The 25,955-nt window shown below is 44.3% G+C and overlaps 1 protein-coding gene across 1 annotated transcript in view; it reads right to left on the reverse strand.

Annotated features, from left to right (window-relative positions):
- Nucleotides 1-822: 822 nt before the first annotated feature.
- LOC110488910 (alpha-1,3-mannosyl-glycoprotein 4-beta-N-acetylglucosaminyltransferase B) overlaps nt 823-25,955 on the reverse strand; it is a 164,343-nt gene continuing 139,210 nt past the window's right edge. Inside the window, exons 9-15 of the mRNA XM_036943037.2 lie at nt 18,517-18,647; nt 17,810-17,917; nt 16,417-16,610; nt 9,349-9,427; nt 5,576-5,663; nt 3,240-3,352; nt 823-3,019 (exon numbers count right to left, since the gene is read on the reverse strand). Coding sequence (XP_036798932.1) covers nt 2,996-3,019; nt 3,240-3,352; nt 5,576-5,663; nt 9,349-9,427; nt 16,417-16,610; nt 17,810-17,917; nt 18,517-18,647 — 737 coding nt within the window. The 3' untranslated portion in view covers nt 823-2,995. The remainder of the gene's footprint in view (nt 3,020-3,239; nt 3,353-5,575; nt 5,664-9,348; nt 9,428-16,416; nt 16,611-17,809; nt 17,918-18,516; nt 18,648-25,955) is intronic.

Consider the following 25,955-nt stretch of genomic DNA (forward strand, 5'->3'; position numbering starts at 1 on the left):
TTTATCAACTAAAGCGCCGATGTGATCATTCTGAATGTGAGGTTTATTGAATATGGTGTAGGTTCATTCAATAATGTACAATATAATTACATCCCTGTTGATAGATGCATTCATTTGGATATAGTTATTTTTTTCTGATCATAAACAACAACAAATGCTAATTTACATGCCCCCATCCTGGTCAAATTTGGGGGTGTTTGAACCCCATTATAATGGACTTGATTTATGTAGTGCTTTTACATGTGCTCAAAGCGCTTTATGTTGTATGGATGATCATGTTTGAAAATGAATGCTGTGTTCTATACATCCTATTTTCTGAAGTGCCCTGACTGTATGCTGCTAAATGAAAATATCAAATAGCCTACCCTACAATATTATCACAAAACCTTATGGCCTAGAGATGCATTCAATCCGACCTGCGGAAGGAACTATAGCTCAATGGACATTTCTAAAAGTACTTTCCGATTGAGCCGACATAGTTCATGCAACGTTTACAGTAAATGTAGACATTGGCTTTCAAAGTTGAATTGCAGAAAACGGGCACTCCAATTCTATCTAGCCCAAATGTCATAGCTACACATAGGCCTACTCACTTGCATTCTACCGAGCACCAAAGCCTATGGTGTCAAAATATCAATGGGACTTTGCAGTCACATGGTCCATTAATGAAATATTCAAGGAATGTGACCCATGTACATGTGATTTGGTACCAGAAAAGTAGCGTAGCCTACCTTTCACAAAAGCAGACTAATTCACACGAGATTACTCAGATTTTTATTGAATTGACCAGAGCAAATAACTTGAAACAAAAACAAACCCATGTCAATTGAAATTCCGTCTTTATTACAATTCACAGAATGGATAGATAACATCATTAAATATAGTTTATCTAAATTATACAAAATACAACATATAATAGCAATGCATTCCAGTGCACCTTACAAGAAAAGAAAACTCTTTCTCCTCCTTAGCTCATTGGGTACAGTTCAGATTTTTCTATCCGTAGCCCTACGTTGACTTAATGCACCCATGCACCTGCTACTGTATAGTGGCCATACCGATAGCAACGAAGGGGCTCCTAAAACAGCTTGTTTACTGGAGTGCACACCCCAATAAATGGAAAACAAGTTTAGGTCAGTTGTTGCTGAGAAACTGTGTTAACATTGATCAGAATCAGAATCAATGTTGCATTCTGTATTCGATAGAAAAGCGGCTTCGCTTCTGAGTTAAGTCCCCAAGTTGAATTTCTCTTTCAGTACACTTGTATTGGCTGAAATCCCATATTCCTGTTCTGTGCCGACAACTCTTCAGATTTCGATCAAGGGCTTTCAATGGTTTTTCAGTTGGGCTCTGATAAAGGAATGTTTTTTGGATCCAAGTATGCAAAAGCAAATGAATGTGTCCCTTTAACTGCAAAATACTTTGCATCTAGCAATACATAGAACTTTGGCCCTTGCCGTCACAGAGCCTGTTTGGAAGATGTATAAGTCTGGTGTCACGACAATTACAGTACTTTAATAAATTCCACCATCAATTCATTATAGTAGTAGTGCAGAACATGTGGAATGAGAGGGGTTGTCATATTGGACAGTTGCACTCTCTCATGAGACCTCACTTGAGGGCATTCCGTGACTTCTTCATGGTCATTATGAGAAACATAGATTCTACTGAGAAGTAAAGATGATTCTTCATGCATTGATTAGAGCTACATATTTCTCTTACTTCCGAATAGTCCAGACAATTACTCCACGTGTGTATCTGATATGTGGCTCCTTGGATTACAACTAACCCTGTGTATCTGATATGTGGCAGACATAGAAAATCCAACAGATATGTTTCCTGTAAATCAGAAATGTTTCCTGTATTATTGAGGCCGCTGTCTTTTCCAGTTCCCTAGCTAATGCAATTGAGTAGCTTGTGTCTGGCCTTGCCTTACATTGATTTATCCCCACAACCTGGTTAACTTCATGTCACATTAAGGCAAATTGATAGGCGGAGAAGGGGAAAAAACAATGTTAGGGAAGATGGTTCATGAAATAAATCTCAAACAGATGTTGGAACCATAATCATAATGTGCCTACATTGACTTCTGGCTTTAGAATTGACCATATAAAGATATTTTATTCAAACATTAGACATGTGTACTTTCTGGCTAAAGTTCTATTTCCATCTACACTGTATAGGCCTAGGCTACTTTTCTGACTGACTTTTGTGGACACTCACTGTAAATACATATCAACACACATAATAGAGATCATTCATATGATTGTGTTACATAAATATGCATATTAGGCCTATATCCACATACATAGGTATTTTCTGAATACATTTGATCGACTGCCCGAAAGCTCAGCCACAATTAAATACATTTTTGTGTGTGGAGACTGTTTCCTGCTTCTCCAGTTTTGCATTTTGCCTCCAGCACCTTCACAAATCAGCTATGAGTGTGCGGTAGATTCTGCCTACTGGGAATACATTTGGGTAAAACCAGTAACATTTGTCAAACATGATTATCAGTTATTGAAGTTGCACAATTCAGACATACCTGTATCTTGGTAACGTTGTAGGCCAAGTCTTTGATTCCGAAGCAGCAACATTTCATTGTCATAATGTCATCAAAAGGAGCTAAACAATCTTGCGAGCTATTTGACAATTACCAGTGTAATTACAATTGTTTAAAACATAAACCTTTATGTACACATAAATACAGTTTCCTAAATACAGCGTCGTCTTTGTGTCGTTCACGCAGGGCGCGTTCTCCGATTACACGTGTCTGGGAAGATCTTCCCACACGGTCTGTCAACCTTGGATTGAGTTGACAGTCTCAGAAGGACCCTGCGATGGCAAGATCTCGCCAACAGATGGCGCACTCCGACTACGCTCGAGAAACTAATTGCCAAAAGCCAGGGAATGAGTATAGCTTTCAAAGGCTCTGTTCCTCTGTCGAACGGTCGAACGGATGGATGACTGAGGTATTGCTGCGGGGTGTTGACATTCACTCTGCTTTCTTGATGAATATCTGAAGTGCAAGAGGAATAGCATTTGAGACAAAATCATATTCTGTCTGTTTGAGGTATATATTCTACTTTACATTAGACCACTTTGAAGCCTGAAAACATCTGACCATTTTAGATTTTTCAGTGAACCAACACTTTAAGTTGCCTAAAATACAAGGGATTCTTTATAAGACAAGGCTTCCAAGGCTCTGTGGTGAGCGGGCGATGGCAGGGGTGGCTTACCTCGCTCAGGATGACCCAGACGGGGCAGTCTGTGATCACAGAGAGACGAAGGGCTTCCAGGGGCCCGAATGTGGGATCCACCTCTCCCTCGGCGATCCCATTATGGAACACTCCTAGAGGTCAGAGAGAGAGAGAGAGAGAGAGAGGATCGATGTATCAGACCAACATAACCAATAGACTGTGTCTGGACATCTATAGAACCATTTCTGTGTTTACAAACATTGTCGCACGAGGGCGACGCGTGCAAGCTGGTGGCAGAACAAGGGGGAGTTCTTATAGAATGCCAGCAACTGGCCAAAAAAGCCTCCATTTACATGTTGTTTATGGATTGTAATTGGATTATAATTGGATTTTAAAGATTGTTTGAATGTCTTGCTTAATGTAATGTTTGTGTCATCATCGCAAATCAGCTGCATTATACTTAAAAAACACTTAAACTTCAGCCAGTAAAGTGGCTCGTTGGCTAGCTTTTGCTACAGGCTACAGTATGTCAATGAGCGTTAGCATTCTAGCTAACAACTGATGCATCCAAAATAGTTATTTTGCAAAGATCACAACCAAACAGAATCTTAGTGACTGTTCAAGCAAGAATCAAAACATAACTGTCAGCGTACGAGAATCGGCAAAAGTTATTTTGTTTAGAAGTAATAACAACGTAAATCTAGGCTATGTTAAATGGGCGCAGATGGCGATGGCTTGCTTACTGCAGCCAAGAGTCGCACGCATCTGTGCGTCGTGTACTGAAAAAAGGGTCTATTGACTTTGTCAGTAAACACTGTAGTCATGATGAAGCATTGTAGTTCATTTGTACCTCAATAAATACTGCATGTGCTCCTAAATTCTAACAGAGAGCACATTAGATACAAGATATGTTGTGTTGACATTTCAATTGGTTCAAGGCAAGGCGCTGGTATCAAATATGACCATACCATGCATTCAGCTTGCTATGCTTTCTTTGTTGATCTACTACTGAAATGCTAACTATACACAATTCATTCTCTCTCGTATCAATCTTACACAGTGATAGAGTGACACAGTGATAGAGTGAGTTCTATGGTTTAGGTTACACTACGCCTGAAAGTAGAGCTGGAGGGAGAAGAACCTGGTGAACATTTGATAGCAATATCGCACAATTAATTGACTACTGTGCCAGATTGATATTGATTCCCCCTTGAAATATTTATGAATGAGCAGGAGCGCTTGTAGTAATTTATATGCTGTCAGAAGGAGTACCTCTTTCAAGGGGATGAAAGCCTGTCTCTGTGTTACGGACAGTAATCACTGGCCTGGGGACGTGTTTGACTACTCAGAACACGCATCCTCACTCGCTGTCTACTTCCTTCCTTCCTTCCTTCCTTCCTTCCTTCCTTCCTTCCTTCCTTCCTTCCTTCCTTCCTTCCTTCCTTCCTTCCTTCCTTCCTTCCTTCCTTCCTTCCTTCCTTCAATTAATCAACCATCTGTATGTCATTGGATAGATAATAGTGTACATGAAAGCAAGGTCTCTGCCCTATTGCATAACAAATCCACTCCTCGGATCTCTAATGAAGGAAGGAACGATGGTGTATCTAACACTGCCACTGATTCAGTTGTAATGGAATTGAGCTCAAACCCTTATTTCTACCTCATGTTAACTACATTTTACCCATCCTGCTTTTTCAATATGATATAAAACACTGTAGTGTCATTAAATCCAATTATTTTCAATGAGTACCATGCTATCGTTTTAAAGCGCACCGGTGCAACACTTGTCTTGCACTTCACGCAATTTCAGAAAGAGCACCTAAGGTCCTCTAAAAACTGTGCAGGCAGTCCTTATCTACTCCTCCCGTCCTCCTGTGAAAGTCCTAGACGGTGCAGCAGCTAATCATGTGTTGGAGCGCTCAGTAATTGAGTGAGATGGATTTGTCAGGGGCCTGTGTATGAGCGTATGTGTGTGTGTGTTTGTGTTTGTGCGTGTGTAATTTGTCAGGGCCTGTTAGTCCATGTGAACTATTCCTGTTTGCCAGTACCGGTTAGAATTTGTTAGATGAAGGGGACTGACGAATGGATGGATGAAAACAAAAGGGAAAGAATTTTGGAGGGATATTTTGGCAGGGAGTACAGTGTTGGATTCTCTAAAAAGATGACATCATTTTTATGACAGTGGAGTCCTTTGTTTGGCTTTGGGTGATTCTTTCTACAGTACTAGTTCTTAACACTTCTGGTAAATACATCCCCAGTACTAATAACCACCTATTGAAACATGTCCATGGTAGCACGGCGCTAATCTAATTCTGGGTCATTTTCATTAGAGGGTACAGTAACAATATTTTTGCTACGGAAAGCAAAATACTCACCTATTCTGATAAAGCCGTCCTCTGTTCTGTGGTACTTTGGTGTTTTCTCTCTCCCCTCTTTCAAGGCCTCTTTTTCTGATTGGATATTCTGTAGGAGAAAGAGAGAGAGGTGTGTGAGGAACACAACACAGGAACACATATACGCTTGCAAGCTTGCCGAATGCACACACACACACACACACACACACACACACACACACACACACACACACACACACACACACACAAGATCAATGCAGGCAGAAATCCTGTTTGATCTGCACTCAGATCACAGCTAAAATCTACTGTATACATCATCAACCAACGCATTGACAACAGCAAACTCCTTGCTACTGACCTCCTTTAATCTCCAAATTCAGTTAGTAAATCATACACACACACACACACACACACGCGCGCGCGCGCACACACACACACACACCTCACGGCACTAGTCGTGAACTCAGATCAACCTAACTTTGACCTCGTCTTACAACATAAAAGTGAGAAAGATATCAATGGGTCATCATAGTTAATACAGCGGGACTCTTTAGTGTTGCTGCTGGGTCATAGCAATTGATACTGTTGGAGAAATATCTGTTTGACTCGCTTATCTAAAGCAATGAAGGAGAAAGGACAGGAGGGAAAACAAGCTGACCTTTTGTGGCAGGATTTTCCCTTTCTGTTGGTCCTCTAAATAGAAATCAATGCATGCCCAATCACACAAGTAATTACAGATGTAGGATCTTAATTTGACCTATATTGTCACAGCAAAATAATCCTGCAGCAACAAGATTTGAACGTTTAGTGCATAATGTTGCTTGATCGGTGGTTAGGCTATTTGCTACATAAAGTAAGCTCCATAAAAAGTGCAATACTGTTAGTATAACCGTGTGTTAGAGTAGGTTTTCAGTGAATTTATGTAAATCCCAAAGCTCATCTGTACTCTCAGTAATACAACAGTGATCAAATTAAGATCCTACTGTACATCTGTACGCTACACTGTAAAAATCTGACATTTCCCGCCGTTTAACTGCACCTGACAGCGTCTCTCTCTCTCTCTCTCGCATCATCTTCTTGTTTTCTTATCTTTCCTCATCTTTATTCTCTCTCTCTGTCTTTCCTTTCTTTCCTCAATCTTTTCTTCTCCATTCTAAGACCAGCATAACTTGTTATGACTCTAAAGACATGTAACACTTCTACTCATCATCAACACTTCTACTCATATTCTTCCCATAGGAGGAACAACAACAACAACAACAAAAACAGAAACACCTCCACCCTCTTGCAGCATTACAGGGTCTCAATGACAGTCATGTGTAGGGAGAGATTGAATGAGTGAAGGAGGGAAAATAAATTATAAAATAGAGATAGACAGAGAGGGAGGAGAGAGAGGGGGAAAAAAATCCAGCTATTAATCTGTCAAGGCGAGCGTCAGTTTGCGGAACCTAATCTGAAATCCCCACCTCGTCTAGCCACCCTGCCGGGTGAAATATTCTTTAAGGCGAAAGCTCTCAAACCGTGGCCGGCGGGAGACTGATTTGATTACCACGGCCCGGGAGTCCTCTTTTTCTGTTTCTTTCTCCACAATATCTCTCTCGTACTCTCTTTTTTTTTGAGAGAGAGAGAACCTCACTCTGTCTTGAGTCATTTCTCATCTCTTCTCTGTGTCCTCTGGGGCTTAACACTGTGGGTGCTCGCCCTTAAACATGGCATATGTGCTTCTATGTCAACCAGATGGAAGCTGACTTCACATGTCTTTCCACTTGAGAGAATTATATATCTTTCCACTTGAGGAAGAGTGATGTATCCAGTGTGGCTTTCCATGAGATGGGCTGTATCTCAATAGAAATAACACAAAAGAATAGAGATCTCCTGAAAGTATATGATCTTGAGACCCTGTATGTAACAGTACATCCCTGTAGAACGCTTTCGACACCTTGCAGAGTCCATAGCCCAACAAATAGAGGCTGTTCTGAGGGCAAAGGGGGTGTTCCTAGTGTTTGGTATACTCGGTATATGTACGGGATATTGAACAATACGGAAGGTGTGTTCCACGAGGCGTTAGCGGACTTTCCACGGAGTTGCATTATTTTCCAGAGAACGCATAGAGCCCCGAGTTGACTGTCCCTTTCATACCATGGTTATAATTTAACACGTTTTCCACTAGAACTTTGATCATTTGCTGATAGAAATGTGTTCAGCATCCACTGAAGTATCTAGCAAGTTTACTAGATTGCTACAGTAGTTGCCTTGGTAACTAAACAAACAGACTTGCTAGTTTAGCTAACCAAACCATCAGTCCTAGCTGGCTATTATGAAAATCGAATTCAACAAATACCAATGCTGTTTTCAATTCGACTTTTGCTTTCAAAAGCAGCTCAAACAAAACATGTAAAAATTAACTATAGCCGTTGAATTCTATCATGCAAATATTCTGTGCGTTTCAAGGTAATAATGCACGCTCTAGAGTGCCCTTCAAGCCAATCAGAAAGTAGTATTCAACAATGCCATGGTATAATTAAGTGATAATGCCCGAGAAGCTGGTGTTATATTGGCACAGGTGTTGTTAGGCCCGAGACTAAGTTGAGTGCCGGCAAACCGTGCCAATATATGCTCCAAACATCAGCTTCGAAGGCATTATCACTTTTATACAACGGGTTACCAACATATTCAAATAATGGTTGACATATTTTCATTAAAAATGTTATTTTGATGAATTTATTCATGCTATTTCATACTTCCGCAAGATATAGTCCCAACACAAATCTAGGGTTGCTACTCAAGCCGGCTGGTCATTCGTTCTATCGGTTCAGTTGCCAGAGACCCGACCCAGTCGTTTGTTCGTTCTAAATGTTCCATTGCCATACTGGCTGGCAACGTTCTTATCCCTTGCTTGCTAGCTAGTTAACTATGGTAACTTACGGTCAAGTCAAACAGTACAGACAGAATAATAACAAAGTATCTGCATTTGCATTAGTTTAAGATGTTTCTTAGTGAAATTTATTTGGATACATAACAATGAGGCACGATTTAGCCTGGCACAGAAAATGGACTCTCTCATCAGGACACTGTTGTTCAGAGGAGCTAGCCAACAGTACAGCTAACACAATCACTTCAAACCAAAGCTGGAAAGGCTGCAAACTAGCTGTACTTCGTTTTGTTTGACCTTTTTTCAACTGACATTTCTTTGTATATATCCATGAAAATGATTCCAGCTGTTTCATGATTTCAACTGACTGAGAAAAGCTGCATGCCTGCTTATCTGTCTCGTTCCAATTCCTGATACGTTCATTACTATGGGACAGCTGGAGATCGAATTTGAATATTGAAATAATGTTGCAAATGTCGGAGAGACAGACAGCAAGGTTTATACAAATCTCCACTGTTGAAAACTAAATGTTAATCTATAAGAAATGTTAGATAATGTCTAGATGCTTTTTTATAGCGGAGATCACGTTCATATATTGCCAGGCTGGGCTGAGAGACAGTGGATTGCGCAGTCAGATGGAACAGAGTACATAGGCATTTTAGCGGTGGTAACTTGTGGAATAGACACCGGCTGGAATGCTCAATCAGCTTTCAGGATTATATCCACCCGTTGTATAAATCACTGTAATTACATATATTTCCAGTGATATTACTATAGTAAAGGTCTATGTACTGACAATCCTGGGACAGGATGAATCAGGCTTATAGTGGCGAGCCTCATATTGCAAGATAATATATGGTAAAGGTTATGTAATGGTAATAATGTGCTGGGATTGAATCGGGTTAATAGTGGTGAGACTCACGTCAAAAGGCAGCACCTCCACAGTGGTGTTGAACAGCTTGTCCCCTGGGTGCTCAATGTTCCCGCTACGGAAGAAATACCTTGAAAGAGAGAGAGAGAGAGAGAGAGAGAGAGAGAGAGAGAGAGAGAGAGAGAGAGAGAGAGAGAGAGAGAGAGAGAGAGAGAGAGAGAGAGAGAGAGAGAGAGAGAGAGAGAGAGAGAGAGAGAGAGAGAGAGAGAGAGAGAGAGAGAGAGAGAGAGAGAGAGAGAGAGAGAGAGAGAGAGAGAGAGAGAGAGAGAGAGAGAGAGAGAGAGAGAAAGCGAGAGAGATAGAGGTAGAGGTAGAGGTAGAGATAGAGATAGAGATATATATAGAGATATATATATAGATAGAGATATATATAGAGATAGAGATATATATAGAGATAGAGATAGAGATATATATAGAGATAGAGATATATATAGAGATAGAGATATATATAGAGATAGAGATAGAGATATATATAGAGATAGAGATAGGGAGAGAGAGAATAACAAATGGGGAGATGTCAATTTGATATTCAACACAAATTGATCCACCACGATCATCATCATCATTATGGGTGCACACTTTTCTTCAGACATGGACTTTTTTTTTGGTGCCATGAAAATGTTTAAAATGAACTAGTCTCAGTAGCATACATATTTGATGCAAAGACTAGAAATGGCTTGTTTGTTCAATATTACTTACCAAGTCAAGCAGAGCTGTTTGTTTTATAGAAATACATATTATCCTGTGCTTTTTCATTTGGCACATAGGCACATAAAGACAGCCTGGCTCCATATGTAACCGCAAAGCGTCCACGATGTGCTTGCAAATGGGCTCACCCAGAACTGTTACTGAATGAATGAATGAATGTTACTGAATGAAAACATGTGAACTATTTGACTTAACTGATTGATGTTGGGAAAAGAAATGTGACAAAATGCAGAATGGGGGCGGGGGGGTTATTTCACAGATTGAATCATGATATATTAGCCCTAGTGATTATTTCTCAATTGCAAGCTACTCATTGATAGGCCTCGAGCTACAGCACTTGATGTTTTCTGCTAAGGTGCAACCTTTGGTAGACTGATGGAAGGCTACTCAGAGTCAGAGTCTATGATACATGGTTGTAACAGGCAAAGTCAAACGATACAATGAATTTGCTCATGGTGCACGGAACTCAAAAGATATGGAACAACACCATTGAATCAACACCATCGGACATGAAACAACGATATGCATGTAACAACAGCACAGCAGGTGGCTTTTCATTTTATACACCAGTGGAGCAACTAGTGCTTTCTAACTGCACTGAACCAACACAGTGGCGCGTGTGAGTGAATCAAAACTGTCCAGTGGTCAAAACCATTCATCTTGAGGCAACGGGGGACAGGGTTTTAAAAGCATTCTGTTAATGATTATAAAATGGCCATATCTATTTGAATATATACTAGATCAAAACACTACTAATCATTGAACATGATAAATTACCCAATGGATCATAATCATTTTCAAGATGAAAAAAATGGGGGTGCACCCCTATTTTGAAAGTGGGGATACAGCTGGTCCGTTTTCTCCATTGCTCAGGCTCATATGATCATCATCATCATCAGCCAGCCAGCCAGCCAGCCAGTCACCCAGTTCAAAATCCCTCTACATTTTGCTTTGTCCAAATGCATGTTCCACCAAGTACGGCAGTCTGGACCACACCCACCAAAAGAGCTACTGAGGTGACCACAGAGCGACAGCGTCAACATTAGAAGACACTGGTGACCACAGAGCGACAGCGTCAACATTAGAAGAGACTGGTGACCACAGAGCCACAGCGTCACCATTAGAAGACACTGGTGACCACAAAGCCACAGCGTCACCATTAGAAGACACTGGTGACCACAGAGCCACAGCGTCACCGTTAGAAGACACTGGTGACCACAGAGACACAGCGTCACCACTAGAAGACACTGGTGACCAGAGAGACACAGCGTCACAACTAGAAGACAGTGGTGACCACAGAGCCACAGCATCACCATTAGAAGACACTGGTGACCACAGAGACACAGCGTCACCATTAGAAGACAGTGGGGACCACAGAGACACAGCGTCACCATTAGAAGACAGTGGTGACCACAGAGCCACAGCGTCACCACTAGAGGACAGTGGTGACCACAGAGACACAGCGTCACCACTAGAAGACAGTGGTGACCACAGAGACACAGCGTCACCACTAGAAGACACTGGTGACCACAGAAACACAGAGTCACCACTAGAAGACAGTGGTGACCACAGAGACACAGCGTTACCACTAGAAGACAGTGGTGACCACAGAGCCACAGCGTCACCATTAGAAGACAGTGGTGACCACAGAGCCTCAGCGTCACCACTAGAAGACAGTGGTGTCTACAGAGGCATTATCAGTTTGAGGGATCCAGAAGCAGATAGACCCTCTGCCCTGACAGTAATGGGAAGACATGGAGGAACAGCGTGGTTGTTCTGATCTGTGACAGGGCCCCTCTGCCTATTGAAAAAGTCATTTACATTCGTGTTTAAATACTGTATGTATTTTTATGTCATGCGTATGCAGATTATTCACATGGGACTAGGGGAGAGCGAGAGGGAAAGGAGGAGAGAGAGGGGAGAGCAAGAGGGAGAGAGAGAGGGAGGAGCGAGAGGGAAAGGGGGAGAGAGAGGGGAGAGTGAGAGGGAAAGGGGGAGAGAGAGGGGAGAGCAAGAGGGAGAGAGAGAGGGGAGAGTGAGAGGGAAAGGGGGAGAGAGAGGGAGAGCAAGAGGGAGAGAGAGAGGGGAAAGCGAGAGGGAAAGGGGGAGAGAAGGGAGAGCGAGAGGGAAAGGGGGTGAGAGAGGGGAGAGCAAGAGGGAGAGAGAGGGTGTGAGAGAGGGGAGAGCGAGAGGGAAAGGAGGAGAGAGAGGGGAGAGTGAGAGGGAAAGTGGGAGAGAGAGGGGAGAGCAAGAGGGAAAGGGGGAGAGAGAGGGGAGAGCGAGAGGGAAAGGGGGAGAGAGAGGGGAGAGCAAGCGGGAGAGAGAGAGGGGAGAGCGAGAGGGAAAGGGGGAGAGAGAGGGAGAGCGAGAGGGAGAGAGAGAGAGAGGGGAGAGCGAGAGGGAAAGGGGGAGCGAGAGGGGAGAGCGAGAGGGAAAGGGGGAGAGAAAGGGGAGAGCAAGAGGGAGAGAGAGAGGGGAGATCGAGAGGGAAAGGGGGAGAGAGAGGGGAGAGCGAGAGGGAAAGGGGGAGAGAGAGGGGAGAGCGAGAGGGAAAGGAGGAGAGAGAGGGGAGAGCGAGAGGGAAAGGGGGAGAGAGAGGGGAGAGCAAGAGGGAGAGCGAGAGGGAGAGAGAGAGGGGAGAGCGAGAAGGAAAGGGGGAGAGAGAGGGGAGAGCGAGAGGGAAAGGGGGAGAGAGAGGGAGAGCAAGAGGGAGAGAGAGAGGGAAGAGCGAGAGGGAAATGGGAAGAGAGAGGGGAGAGCAAGAGGGAGAGAGAGAGGGGAGAGCGAGAGGGAAAGGGGGAGAGAGAGGGGAGAGCGAGAGGGAAAGGGGGAGAGAGGGGAGAGCAAGAGGGAGAGAGAGAGGGGAGAGCAAGAGGGAGAGAGAGAGGGGAGAGCGAGAGGGAAAGGGGGAGAGAGGGGGGAGAGCAAGAGGGAGAGAGAGAGGGAGAGAGAGAGGGGAGAGCGAGAGGGAAAGGAGGAGAGAGAGGGGAGAGCAAGAGGGAGAGAGAGGGAGAGAGGGAGAGAGAGGGGGGAGAGCGAGAGGGAAAGGGGGAGAGAGGGGGGAGAGCAAGAGGGAGAGAGAGAGGGAGAGAGAGAGGGGAGAGCGAGAGGGAAAGGAGGAGAGAGAGGGGAGAGCAAGAGGGAGAGAGAGGGAGAGAGGGAGAGAGAGGGGGGAGAGCGAGAGGGAAAGGGGGAGAGAGAGGGGAGAGCGAGAGGGAAAGGGGGAGAGAGAGGGGAGAGCAAGAGGGAGAGAGAGGGAGAGAGGGAGAGAGAGGGGGGAGAGCGAGAGGGAAAGGAGGAGTGAGAGGGGAGAGCAAGAGGGAGAGAGAGAGGGGAGAGCGAGAGCGACAGTCTGGGACATGTGTGGAGATCTGTGTGGAGATCGTCTTTGTCCACTAGCACAGTGTATGTGTGTTTGTGCATGTGTGTGGGTCCATGTATTTTTGTGTATTCAAGCATGCCATGTACAGTTGAAGTCGGAAGTTTACATACACTTAGGTTGGAGTCATTAAAACTTGGCTTTCAACCACTCCACAAATTTCTTGTTAACAAACTATTGCTTTGGAAAGTCAGTTAGGACATCTAATTAATTTTTCCTACAATTGTTTACAGACAGATTATTTCACTTATAATTCACTGTATCACAATTCCAATAAATCAGAAGTTTACACACACTAAGTTGACTGTGCCTTTAAACAGCTCGGAATTCCATAAATTCCATTAAATGATGTCATGGCTTTATAAGATTCTGATAGGCTAATTGGCATTATTTGAGTCAATTGGAGGTGTACCTTTGGATGTATTTCAAGGCCTACCTTCAAACTCAGTGCCTCTTTGCATGACATCATGGGAAAATCTAAAGAAATCAGCCAAGACGGTACCACGTTCATCTGTACAAACAATAGTACGCAAGTATAAACACCATGGTACCATGCAGCCGTCATACCGCTCAGGAAGGAGACGCGTTCTGTCTCCTAGAGATGAATGTACTTTGGTGCAAAAATTGCAAATCAATCCCAGAACAACAGCAAAGGACCTTGTGAAGATGCTGTAGGAAACAGGTACAAAAGTATCTATACAGTGCCTTGCAAAAGTATTCGGCCCCCTTGAACTTTGCGACCTTTTGCCACATTTCAGGCTTCAAACATAAAGATATAAAACTGTATTTTTTTGTGAAGAATCAACAACAAGTGGGACACAATCATGAAGTGGAACGACATTTATTGGATATTTCAAACTTTTTTAACAAATCAAAAACTGAAAAATTGGGCGTGCAAAATTATTCAGCCCCTTTACTTTCAGTGCAGCAAACTCTCTCCAGAAGTTCAGTGAGGATCTCTGAATGATTCAATGTTGACCTAAATGACTAATGAGGATAAATACAATCCACCTGTGTGTAATCAAGTCTCCGTATAAATGCACATGCACTGTGATAGTCTCAGAGGTCCGTTAAAAGCGCAGAGAGCATCATGAAGAACAAGGAACACACCAGGCAGGTCCGAGATACTGTTGTGAAGAAGTGTAAAGCCGGATTTGGATACAAAAATATTTCCCAAGCTTTAAACATCCCAAGGAGCACTGTGCAAGCGAAAATATTGAAATGGAAGGAGTATCAGACCACTGCAAATCTACCAAGACCTGGCCGTCCCTCTAAACTTTCAGCTCATACAAGGAGAAGACTGATCAGAGATGCAGCCAAGAGGCCCATGATCACTCTGGATGAACTGCAGAGATCTACAGCTGAGGTGGGAGACTCTGTCCATAGGACAACAATCAGTCAGATATTGCACAAATCTGGCCTTTATGGAAGAGTGGCAAGAAGAAAGCCATTTCTTAAAGCTATCCATAAAAAGTGTCGTTTAAAGTTTGCCACAAGCCACCTGGGAGACACACCAAACATGTGGAAGAAGGTGCTCTGGTCAGATGAAACCAAAATTGAACTTTTTGGCAACAATGCAAAACGTTATGTTTGGCGTAAAAGCAACACAGCTGAACACACCATCCCCACTGTCAAACATGGTGGTGGCAGCATCATGGTTGGGCCTGCTTTTCTTCAGCAGGGACAGGGAAGATGGTTAAAATTGATGGGAAGATGGATGGAGCCAAATACAGGACCATTCTGGAAGAAAACATGATGGAGTCTGCAAAAGACCTGAGACTGGGATGGAGATTTTTCTTCCAACAAGACAATGATCCAAAACATAAAGCAAAATCTACAATGGAATGGTTCAAAAATAAACATATCCGGGTGTTAGAATGGCCAAGTCAAAGTCCAGACCTGAATCCAATCGAGAATCTGTGGAAAGAACTGAAAACTACTGTTCACAAATGCTCTCCATCCAACCTCACTGAGCTCGAGCTGTTTTGCAAGGAGGAATGGGAAAAAATTTCAGTCTCTCGATGTGCAAAACTGATAGAGACATACCCCAAGCGACTTACAGCTGTAATCGCAGCAAAAGGTGGCGCTACAAAGTATTAACTTAAGGGGGCTGAATAATTTTGCACGCCCAATTTTTGAGTTTTTGATTTGTTAAAAAAGTTTGAAATATCCAATAAATGTCGTTCCACTTCATGATTGTGTCCCACTTGTTGTTGATTCTTCACAAAAAAATACAGTTTTATATCTTTATGTTTGAAGCCTGAAATGTGGCAAAAGGTCGCAAAGTTCAAGGGGGCCGAATACTTTCGCAAGGCACTGTATCTACAGTAAAACGAGTCCTATATCACCATAACCTGAAAGCAAGGAAGAAGCCACTGCTCCAAAAAAGCCATAAAAAAGCCAGACTATGGTTTGCAACTGCACATGGGGACAAAGATCGTACTCTTTGGAGAAATGTCCTCTGGTCTGATAAAACAAAAATAGGACTGTTTGGCTATAATGACCATCGTTATGTTTGGAGGAAAAAGAAGGAGTCTTGCAAGCCAAAGAACACCATCTCAACCGTGAAGCACGCGGGTGGCAGCATCATGTTGTGGGGGTGCTTTGCTACAAGAGGGACTGGTGCACTTCACAAAATAGATGGCATCATGAGGTAGGAAAATGATGTGGATATATTGAATCAACATCTCAAGACATCAGTCAGGAAGTTAAAGCTTGGTCGCAAAAGGGTCTTCTAAATGGACAATGACCACAAGCATACTTCCAAAGTTGTGGCAAAATGGCTTATGGACAACAAAGTCAAGGTTTTGGAGTGGCCATCACAAAGCCCTGACATCAATCCTATAGAACATTTGTGGGCAGAACTGAATTGTGAAAAACTGAGTTTAAATATATTTGGCTAAGGTGTACGTAAACTTCCGAATTTAACTGTATGTGTGTGTATCCATTTATGTGAGCACACACACACACACCTTTCGATGCGGACGGGCGTGAAGAAGCGGATGCGGATGAAGTCCCCAGCCACAGGGGTGAAGGCCCAGAAGAAGTCCTCTCCCAGGTAGGCCTTCTCCAGGGTGAAGTGCTGGTACGTCTTCAGGCTGGTGGTCACCTCCGCCAGCGGGTTGGCGTGGCCCTTGTGCAGGGTCTGCTTGCCAAAGTCCTTGTCCTGGAATGAATAATTAGACCCAAAGAGGAGGGTTTAGCGAGAAGACATGAGGGTGTTTCTAGATATCGTTCTCATATTGACTTTGAGGGTGCAGTTCTAAAGACAGGGATGAATTCTGAATTGAGATCTGGAAGTCTGACTTAAATGTTCATTTAAATCCTTTAACTATTCCATTTACACGATTTACTTGAAAATGAATGTGAGTCATACTCTCTCATCTCTCCTCCAAGTGGCTTTGGGGTTGAGAGTAACTACATTACTGTTGGCCAAAATGATGAAATTCCACATGGAGAATGTGCAATTTCATGATAAAAGAGAATAGTATATTTCTAGCACCAGATAATGTCACAACAAATCTCTGAGAGACGACGTGTAGCATTGTAAAACATTTTCAGCTTGCTTATAGGCCTTTGCAACTGTAAGTCAAATTCCTACGATAATGATGATGGTGACAGTGCATCCAATTCATCCCATTCTAGCTGAATGTGTCATAGTTCTAATTGTACCTATCCCCATTCAAATAAACAATTGAATATAATAAATGAAATACTCTTCTTTAAATACGAGTATTTGCTAAATACATGTAAGCATTAATGTATAGAGAGTGGTGAGCTGGTCTGCTTTGTAAAGAATCTCTGAATTGAGAAAGCCTTGGTCCAGGACGAGCGGATCAATAGTGAATTGATTGGGTTAGACCAGGTTTTCCCAAACTCGGTCCTGGGGATATTTAAAGTTGAGTTGGATATTTAAATCAGCTGTGTAGTGCTAGGGCAAAAACCAAAACATGCACCCAGCACCGAGTTTGGAGAACCCTGGGTTAGACTACAGTAGCAGTATTCAGGCTGATATCCATTGCTCTTAATAACACAGTAATCAGAGACATTAAACAAAGTCTTTACATCTGGAGTCTGTATGGTGACTTGGAATGCATTCCAGTACTGCAGGGCTCAGAGACTTGAAAACGAATATTTGAACATACACAGACTTTAGTAGATAATATGACACATGCACAGTGAGTGGATGCTAGTAAGCCCCATGTACGCGCGCACACACACACACACACACACACACACACACACACACACACACACACACACACACACACACACACACACACACACACACACACACACACACACACACACACACACACACACACACACACACACACACACACACACACACACACACACACACACCTTGAGTTTCTGGATCTTTCCGGCCAGGGAAGAGTGGGTGCCCACATGCTGGAAGAGAGAGGGCTTGAAGCGAATTCTCAGGTTGGCCTTCTGCCTGTCGCAGTGTTTCTGTGTGTGACAGGCAGGGGAGAGGTGGGAAAGAGGAGGAGGGAGAGAGAAAGAGAGTGTGACAGGCAGGGGAGAGTTGGGAAAGAGGAGGTGGGAGAGAGAAAGAGAGTATGAGTGTGTGACAGGCAGGGGAGAGGTGGGAAAGAGAAGGAGGGAGAGAGAAAGAGAGTATGAGTGTGTGACAGGCAGGGGAGAGGTGGGAAAGAGGAGGAGGGAGAGAGAAAGAGAGTATGAGTGGGTGACAGCCATTGGAGAGGTGGGAAAGAGGAGGAGGGAGAGAGAAAGAGAGTATGAGTGTGTGACAGGCAAGGGAGAGGTGGGAAAGAGGAGGAGGGAGAGAGAAAGAGAGTATGAGTGTGTGGGAGTTGCACCCTTTTCTGAGACTAAGACCAGTTTGGAAAGTCACAGTATTTACATGTAACTCCCTGCTGGGATACTCTGTAACAGATCTGTATTTTCTCTCTCCCTTGAAGTAATCACTGATCTAACATGACTGGGTCTGAAGGACAGCTTGTACCAGGACAGTGGTTACCACAACATATAAGGAAAGGTTTACTTCCAACTGGGCCTAGGTTTACCATGGGGGAGGTTGAACTTACCGCGTCCTTCTCTGGGTTGCACACCTTAACCCACATGATGTGATCCAGCAACCAATCAATTGGCTTGTCCTTGTAGAACATTAGCATAAACTCAACGATCAGCGACAGGTCCACGGACTTGAACATCTTACCTGAGAAGAGACGATATACAACTTAGTTACAATGCTTGACATCATCAAATAGCACCAAAGGTTGTTCAGCTAGTACCTTGTTTCATCATATCTTGAGCCTATGAAACACTACTTCCCAATTGTAAAGCGTCCCTTAGCTCCTATCCCAAGGCCCTTTGTGAAAATCTGAAAGGTCTGAAGGGATTGGACAGGTTTTTGAAATATGGTTATAACTACATTGCCCTCTGCTAGTTGGACAATTCTATCCTTTCAGATGTATTAGAAGGGGGGCCTTTTGGAATTGGTGAAAAGTAGAAAGTAGAGTGTAACAAGGACCTAGAACAGAGGCTAAACTTAGCCAATGTGCTCTGAAATGAAATCTGAAAGAAACAGAATTGCACACGGACCCTTGAGCACTGAATTTAATGTAATGTAATTTAATTGTCAGATTAATACTGATTAATGCATTAGAGGCAATTTCATAAAGTCACCAAGTGGGTTAGAAGAGGAAATCGTTTTTGGTCAAAATGAGGACGTTTGCAGTATGTTGTTTAAAGGAATTGGATTATTTTACAGGTGTTTAATTGTAATGCTTTGAAGCTCTTTCCACTATAATGTTTTCCAGCTATTATAGTCATTACAAAGACAGATGATTCAGTTTAGCCAATTACAAGAACAGAAATACCTAATTTTTGTTTGTCCTCATATCAAACATAATCCAACAAAATACACATGCACTCAGCCACCCACCTGTGCACACTGAATTAAAAAAGTATTCTCCTCTCCTCTCCACATGCCTCTCCCCCCAGTCTCTCTTTATACCTCCCTACCCCTCTGTACATGAAACCACTTCTCTCTTCTCGCTCTCCTCCATCCCTTTCTCTCTGGTTACAACATCTCTACTGAGGTCAACACTCTTTCCCTGGTTGAGCTGTAGCATTCACCCTCCTATTGCAAGGTTTACGATGCCACAGCATTATGGGTTTATGAGAGAGAGAGTGGCAGAGAGAGAGAGAGTGAGAGAGAGAGGAGAGGAGAGAGTGGAGAGAGAGAGGGGGGGTAAAGCGCTTGTGTAAGGGAAGGAGTTACAACTCATTAGAATCCCACAGAGAGGTTGAGGGAAAGAAGGATGGAAGGAAGGGAGGAGAAAGACAGAAAGGGGTGGATGGAGCAAGAGATGGGTAGAAACAGAGAGGGTGAAAGGTCAGGTGGTCAAGTGAGAGGAGTTCAGCTAACAGTCATTATAGAACCTGATGGGGAAGGGGGAGTGTAGGAGTGGAGATATGGACTGTAAGATAGGTAAAGAGGGAGACAGACATAGTGAGGGAAAGTGGGGCGAACATTCATTACAGGCCTGCTGACAGGGAGAGATTAGGGAGGTGGCTGCAGGAAGGAAGGTGTGTGTGTGGAAGGGTGAGAGAGACTCATCTCTTCAGTAGGTCCTATGATTGAGTGTAGTCTGGCCCAGGGGTGTGAATGTGAACGGAAAGGCTCTGGAGCGACAAACCACCCTTGCTGACTCTGCCCGGCTGGTTCCCCTCTCTCCACTGGGATTCTCTGCCTCTAACCCTGGTGCTCTCCAATGCCATCCCTAGGAAGGGTGCGTCACCTGAGTGGGTCGAGTCTCTGAAGTGATCTTTCTGTCCGGGTTGGCGCCCCCCTCGGGTTTGTGCCGTGTGGGAGATCTTCGTGGGCTATACTCAGCCTTGTCTCAGGGTAGTGAGATGGTGGTTGAGTTGGTGGTTGAAGATATCCCTCTAGTGGTGTGGGGGCTGTGCTTTGGCAAAGTGGGTGAGGTTATATCCTGCCTGGTTGGCCCTGTCCGGTGGTATAGGCGGACGAGGACACAGTGTCTCCCAACCCCTCCTTTCTCAGCCTCCAGTAATTATGCTGCAATAGTTTGTGTTGGGGGGCTAGGGTCAGTCTGTTATATCTGGAGTATTTCTCCTGTCTTATTCGGTGTCCTGTGTGAATTTAAATATGCTTCCTCTAATTCTCTCTCTCTTTCTCTTTCTCTTCTCTTTGAGAACCGGAGCCCTAGGACCATGCCTCAGGACTACCTGGCCTGATGACTCCTTGCTGTCCCCAGTCCAACTGATTGTGCTGCTGCTCCAGTTTCAACTGTTCTGCCTGCGGCTATGGAACACTGACCTGTTCACTGGACGTGCTACCTAGTCCCGGACCTGCTGTTTTCGACCCTCTCTCTCTACTGCACCTGCTGTCTCTAACTCTGAATGATCGGCTATGAAAAGCCAACTGACATTTACTCCTGTTGTACCCTCTAAAACCACTGTGATTATTATTATTTGACCCTGCTGGTCATCTATGAACGTTTGAACATCTTGGCTATGTACTGTTATAATCTCCACCCGGCACAGCCAGAAGAGTGGCCACCCCTCAGAGCCTGGTTCCTCTCTAGGTTTCTTCCTTGGTTCTGGCCTTTCATGAGGAAGCCGACGGGCTTCCTCATCTGCATTGCTTGCTGGTGTGTGGCTGGGTTTCTGTACAGCACTTTGTGACATCGGCTGATGTAAAAAGGGCTTTATAAATACATTTGATTGATTGATTAATTGATTGAGAGAGAGGGGAGGTGGGATGCTGGAAGGAAGGTGTGTGTGTGCATGTGTGTGAGTTAGTGGAAGGGGGTGAGAGTGAGTGAATGAGTATAGAAGGATTACAGAATGAAAGTGTGCCCGCATGTGTGTGTGTTCGTGGGTATGTGCATAATAGCGAGGGTTCTGTGATTGTGTGCTGTCTCTGATGTGGAATTCTGCTTTCATCAGGCAGGTGTGTGATCTCCTGAGTCAGTCACTACATCAGGCAGTAGAGTCCGTTTCAGTGAATCACCGACTCACAGAATAAGTAGGCTCACTGAACCCCGGATCTGAGACCCAGTATAACCCAGTGACTCACTTAGACTGACTCTACTGATTGTTCTCAGAACAGGGCAGCTTACCAATTTAAGAATTTCCTCACACTGACCTATGTTGTCTAGGGGAAAAATATAAGCTAAGTGACGAAGGCATTAAAAGGTCAACACGTACACACCCGCAAACACCTTTGGATAACCTCTATGGGCAGCCACACACCTGGGGATAACCTCTATAGGCAGCCACACACCTGGGGATAACCTCTATAGGCAGCCGCACACCTGGGGATAACCTCTATAGGCAGCCACACACCTTGGGATAACCTCTATAGGCAGCCACACACCGGGGTATAACCTCTATAGGCAGCCACACACCTGGGTATAACCTCTATAGGCAGCCACACACCTGGCGATAACCTCTATAGGCAGCCGCACACCTGGGAATAACCTATGTAGGCAGCCACACACCTGGGGATAACCTCTATAGGCAGCCACACACCTGGGGATAACCTCTATATGCAGCCACACACCTGGGGATAACCTCTATAGGCAGCCACACACCTGGGGATAACCTCTATAGGCAGCTACACACCTGGGGATAACCTCTATAGGCAGCCACACACCTGGGTATAACCTCTATAGGCAGCCACACACCTGGGGATAACCTCTATAGGCAGCCACACACCTGTAATTAACCTCTATAGGCAGCCACACACCTGGGTATAACCTATATAGGCAGCCACACACCTGGGGATAACCTCAATAGGCAGCCACACACCTGGGGATAACCTCTATAGGCAGCCACACACCATAAATTCAATGCTGAGTTATACAAAACAGCCTTTGAATGCGGTCTTATAACAAAATGCTCAGGTTAAATGTCAAAAGCATAACATTCCATTTTCATCTGTATTTTATGGAGAGCCATTTAACTATCTGTCATCTTTCCATTTTCTACAATGTTGGCTTCAATTTGAGGTCTAATGTGACTGTATCCATGAATAAACACCTCTCTCTCTAACAATCCACTCTTTCCTTGCACTCGTATGCACAGCCATACACGCAGATGGCTGCCACCTGATTCTCCCTGATTGTGCCGGCTGCTAGCCCTGTCACGCTGGTTAGCTGCGGAATGCTAATGAGAGCAGAGGGGAGAGAAAGGAGCAGTCGCTAACCACTAGCTAGGGCTCCTAAAAACACCTGAGAGAGCCCCATCGGAGCACAACCCATCAGATTACTGCTCACAAATCCTCCTGTCGCCTAGCCGGAATGATGTATTTAGCGCTGCATGGCTTATCCTGTGAGGGGAATATTGTTATGGTGTGTCTCGGATCATTATCGTCACAGTAACGGCTAATTATCTTATGTAATTGTGTTTTGAGGCAGTCAAACACTGACTGCACTAAGCCTAAAACAGAGGCTGTGTCGCTCTATGGCCGGGTAATGATGCATGATGAGTATGGGAGATTGGATACATGTGCACAAACCAGGCAAACCTTCTTCTCAAGATTAATTTCTCCATCTTTAGGGAATAAGAAGCAAAAAGGTAAGAGTATCATTACTCAACCCTCTAGCTATTCCTCCTTTTAACTAACTCTTATGTTTAAAATCTCTAAAAGGTGACGACCTTGAACTCGGTAAGCCTAAATCTTGACATGAGATTTCAAATCAGTCTATTCCCTTCCCTACTCCCTCAGAAAAGAGGAACGGAGAACTGAGGTTGGTGTCTTTTCCATGACCAATGTTGTTGACAGCCCGGCGGCCATGATTCAGCGAGCTGCTCGTTGTGACGGTCGGGAGAAGCGAGCCTGTCGGCTTATCAAAACTCTGGGGCGAGTGTGCCTCAGAGCGGCATTCAGTCACGGTTGTCGAACTGGGCCCGCTGTCCCGGGCTACCCGTGAGGACCATGCTCTCCAATTAAATGTGAGTGGAGAGGGGGATAGAGAGAGAGAAAGAGAAAGAGAGGGGGAGAGAAAGAAAGAGGAGATAATGAGAGAGAGAGAGAGATACGGGGGAGACAGGGAGAGAGAGATGGGAAGGAGCGCGAGAGAATGACAGAAAGAGGGGGAAAGAGAACGAGACGCCTCACCTCAATTTCCTCCAAGGGAAGCCCGGGTATGAATCTACAGACTAAACTGACAGGCAGACTTTACACGCTTAGCTAAGCACAGCAAGTAACAGCAACGGATATGGCATCCGTCAGAAGCTTATTTGACACGCTTTCGCTTTATGTTTGATAAGTGGAATAGGAGAAGGCCCACGCCAAGCAATCTCAGTCTGCAATTTCTACTCAATTGAAAGTGAATAGCAATCTGAGCTTTGTTAACCCCCCGTTGTGTTCAGTAATATGGTGTCGTAGCTCAGTTGAGAATTGAATACTGTTGCTTTAAGAATGTATCAGGCACGTTGTGCGTGTACAGAGGTGTGAGGATTGGATGAGTGAGGTTTGTACGAGTTGTTAACATGTTGATCTGAAGTAAAGACGTTCAGTTTAATTGCACAACAAGCCTCCGTGCATTAGTAACACCCCCCATGACAATAGGCCTCGGAGACAACCTTTAGTCCAGTAGCAACATATTCCATAGACATCTATAATTTTATTAGTCAATTGGCTTCCAATAAACTATTCCCAATAGGTAGAAGTTGCCTGTGGGCAGAGATCTCAGATCAGCTTGCCCTCTCCTAATCTACCCTTAACCATTAGGGGGAGCAATTCGACTGAACTTAGGTCAGCGCCTACTCCCCAGTCCTTATATATCCTACTCCTTAGTCCCTATACATCCTACTCCTTAGTCCCTATACATCCTACCCCCTAGTCCCTATACATCCTACCCCCTAGTCCCTATACATCCTACCCCCTAGTCCGTATACATCCTACTCCTTAGTCCATATACATCATACCCCCTAGTCCCTGTACATCCTACCTCCTAGTCCATATACATCCTACCCCCTAGTCCCTATACATCCTACCCCCTAGTCCCTATACATCCTACCCCCTAGTCCCTATACATCCTAACCCCTAGTCCATATACATCCTACCCCCTAGTCCCTATACATCCTACCCCCTAGTCCCTATACATCCTACCCCCCAGTCCTTATACATCCTACTCCTTAGACACTATACATCCTACTCCTTAGTCTCCCTTGTCCCTATACATCCTACCCCTTAGTCCCTATACATCCTACCCCCTAGTCCCTATACATCCTACTCCTTAGACACTATACATCCTACCCCTTAGTCCCTATACATCCTACCCCCTAGTCCCTATACATCCTACCCCTTAGTCCCTATACATCCTACCCCCTAGTCCCTATACATCCGACTCCTTAGACACTATACATCCTACTCCCTAGTCCCTATACATCCTACTCCCTAGTACCTATACATCCTACTCCTTAGTCTCTATTCATCCTACTCCTTAGTCGCTACCCATCCTACTCCCTAGTCCCTACCCATCCTACTCTCTAGTCCCAACCATACTACTCCTTAGTCCTTATACATCCTACTCCCTAGTCCCTACCCATCCTACTCTCTAGTCCCTATAATCCTACTCTCTAGTCCCAACTATACTACTCCTTAGTCACTATACATCCTACTCCCTAGTCCCTACCCATCCTACTCTCTAGTCCCAACCATACTACTCCTTAGTCCCTATACATCCTACTCCCTAGTCCCTACCCATCCTACTCTCTAGTCCCTATACATCCTACTCTCAAGTCCCAACCATACTACTCCTTAGTCTCTATACATCCTACTCCCTAGTCCCTACCCATCCTACTCTCTAGTCCCTATAATCCTACTCTCTAGTCCCTGTATATCCTACTCCTTAGTCCCTTTACATCCTGCTGGTCCTATAGCTGGGAGGTCTTTGCTGGGGGAGATGGGGCTGGAGGGATGGTGTGGAGAGAGCAGAGTGGACATCAATCACTGGTTAAGCTGGGCCCCGAACAGCACTCTGGGACTTATTAGAGTAAAGTGGAGCAGCAGAGGCTCATGGGAAAGAGTGTGGCACATGCAGTGTAACTGTGTGTACGTGAGACTGTGTGTGTGTGTGTGTGTGTGTGTGTGTGTGTGTGTGTGTGTGTGTGTGTGTGTGTGGGGGGGGGATTCTCCATGTGTGTGTGTCAGAGAGAGAAAGGGAGAGAAAGAAGTCTTGTGAATCATGGAGGAGAGAGGGACTATGTCAGAGTGGAAAACGTTGAATAGTCCCCTATTTGGTGAAACACAGTGGTTCTCTCATAGACAATATAATATATTATAAACTCAGCAAAAAAAGAAACATCCTCTCACTGTCAACTGCGTTTATTTTCAGCAAACGTAACATATTTGTATGAACATAAGATTCAACAACTGAAGAAGTTCCACAGACATGTGACTAACAGAAATGGAATAATGTGTAACTGAACAGAGGGGGGGAGGGGTCAAAATCAAAAGTAACAGTCAGTATCTGGTGTGGCC

This window comes from Oncorhynchus mykiss, chromosome 14 (assembly GCF_057628025.1).
Source record: "Oncorhynchus mykiss isolate SJ-2025 chromosome 14, ASM5762802v1, whole genome shotgun sequence".
NCBI classification, from domain to species: domain Eukaryota; kingdom Metazoa; phylum Chordata; class Actinopteri; order Salmoniformes; family Salmonidae; genus Oncorhynchus; species Oncorhynchus mykiss.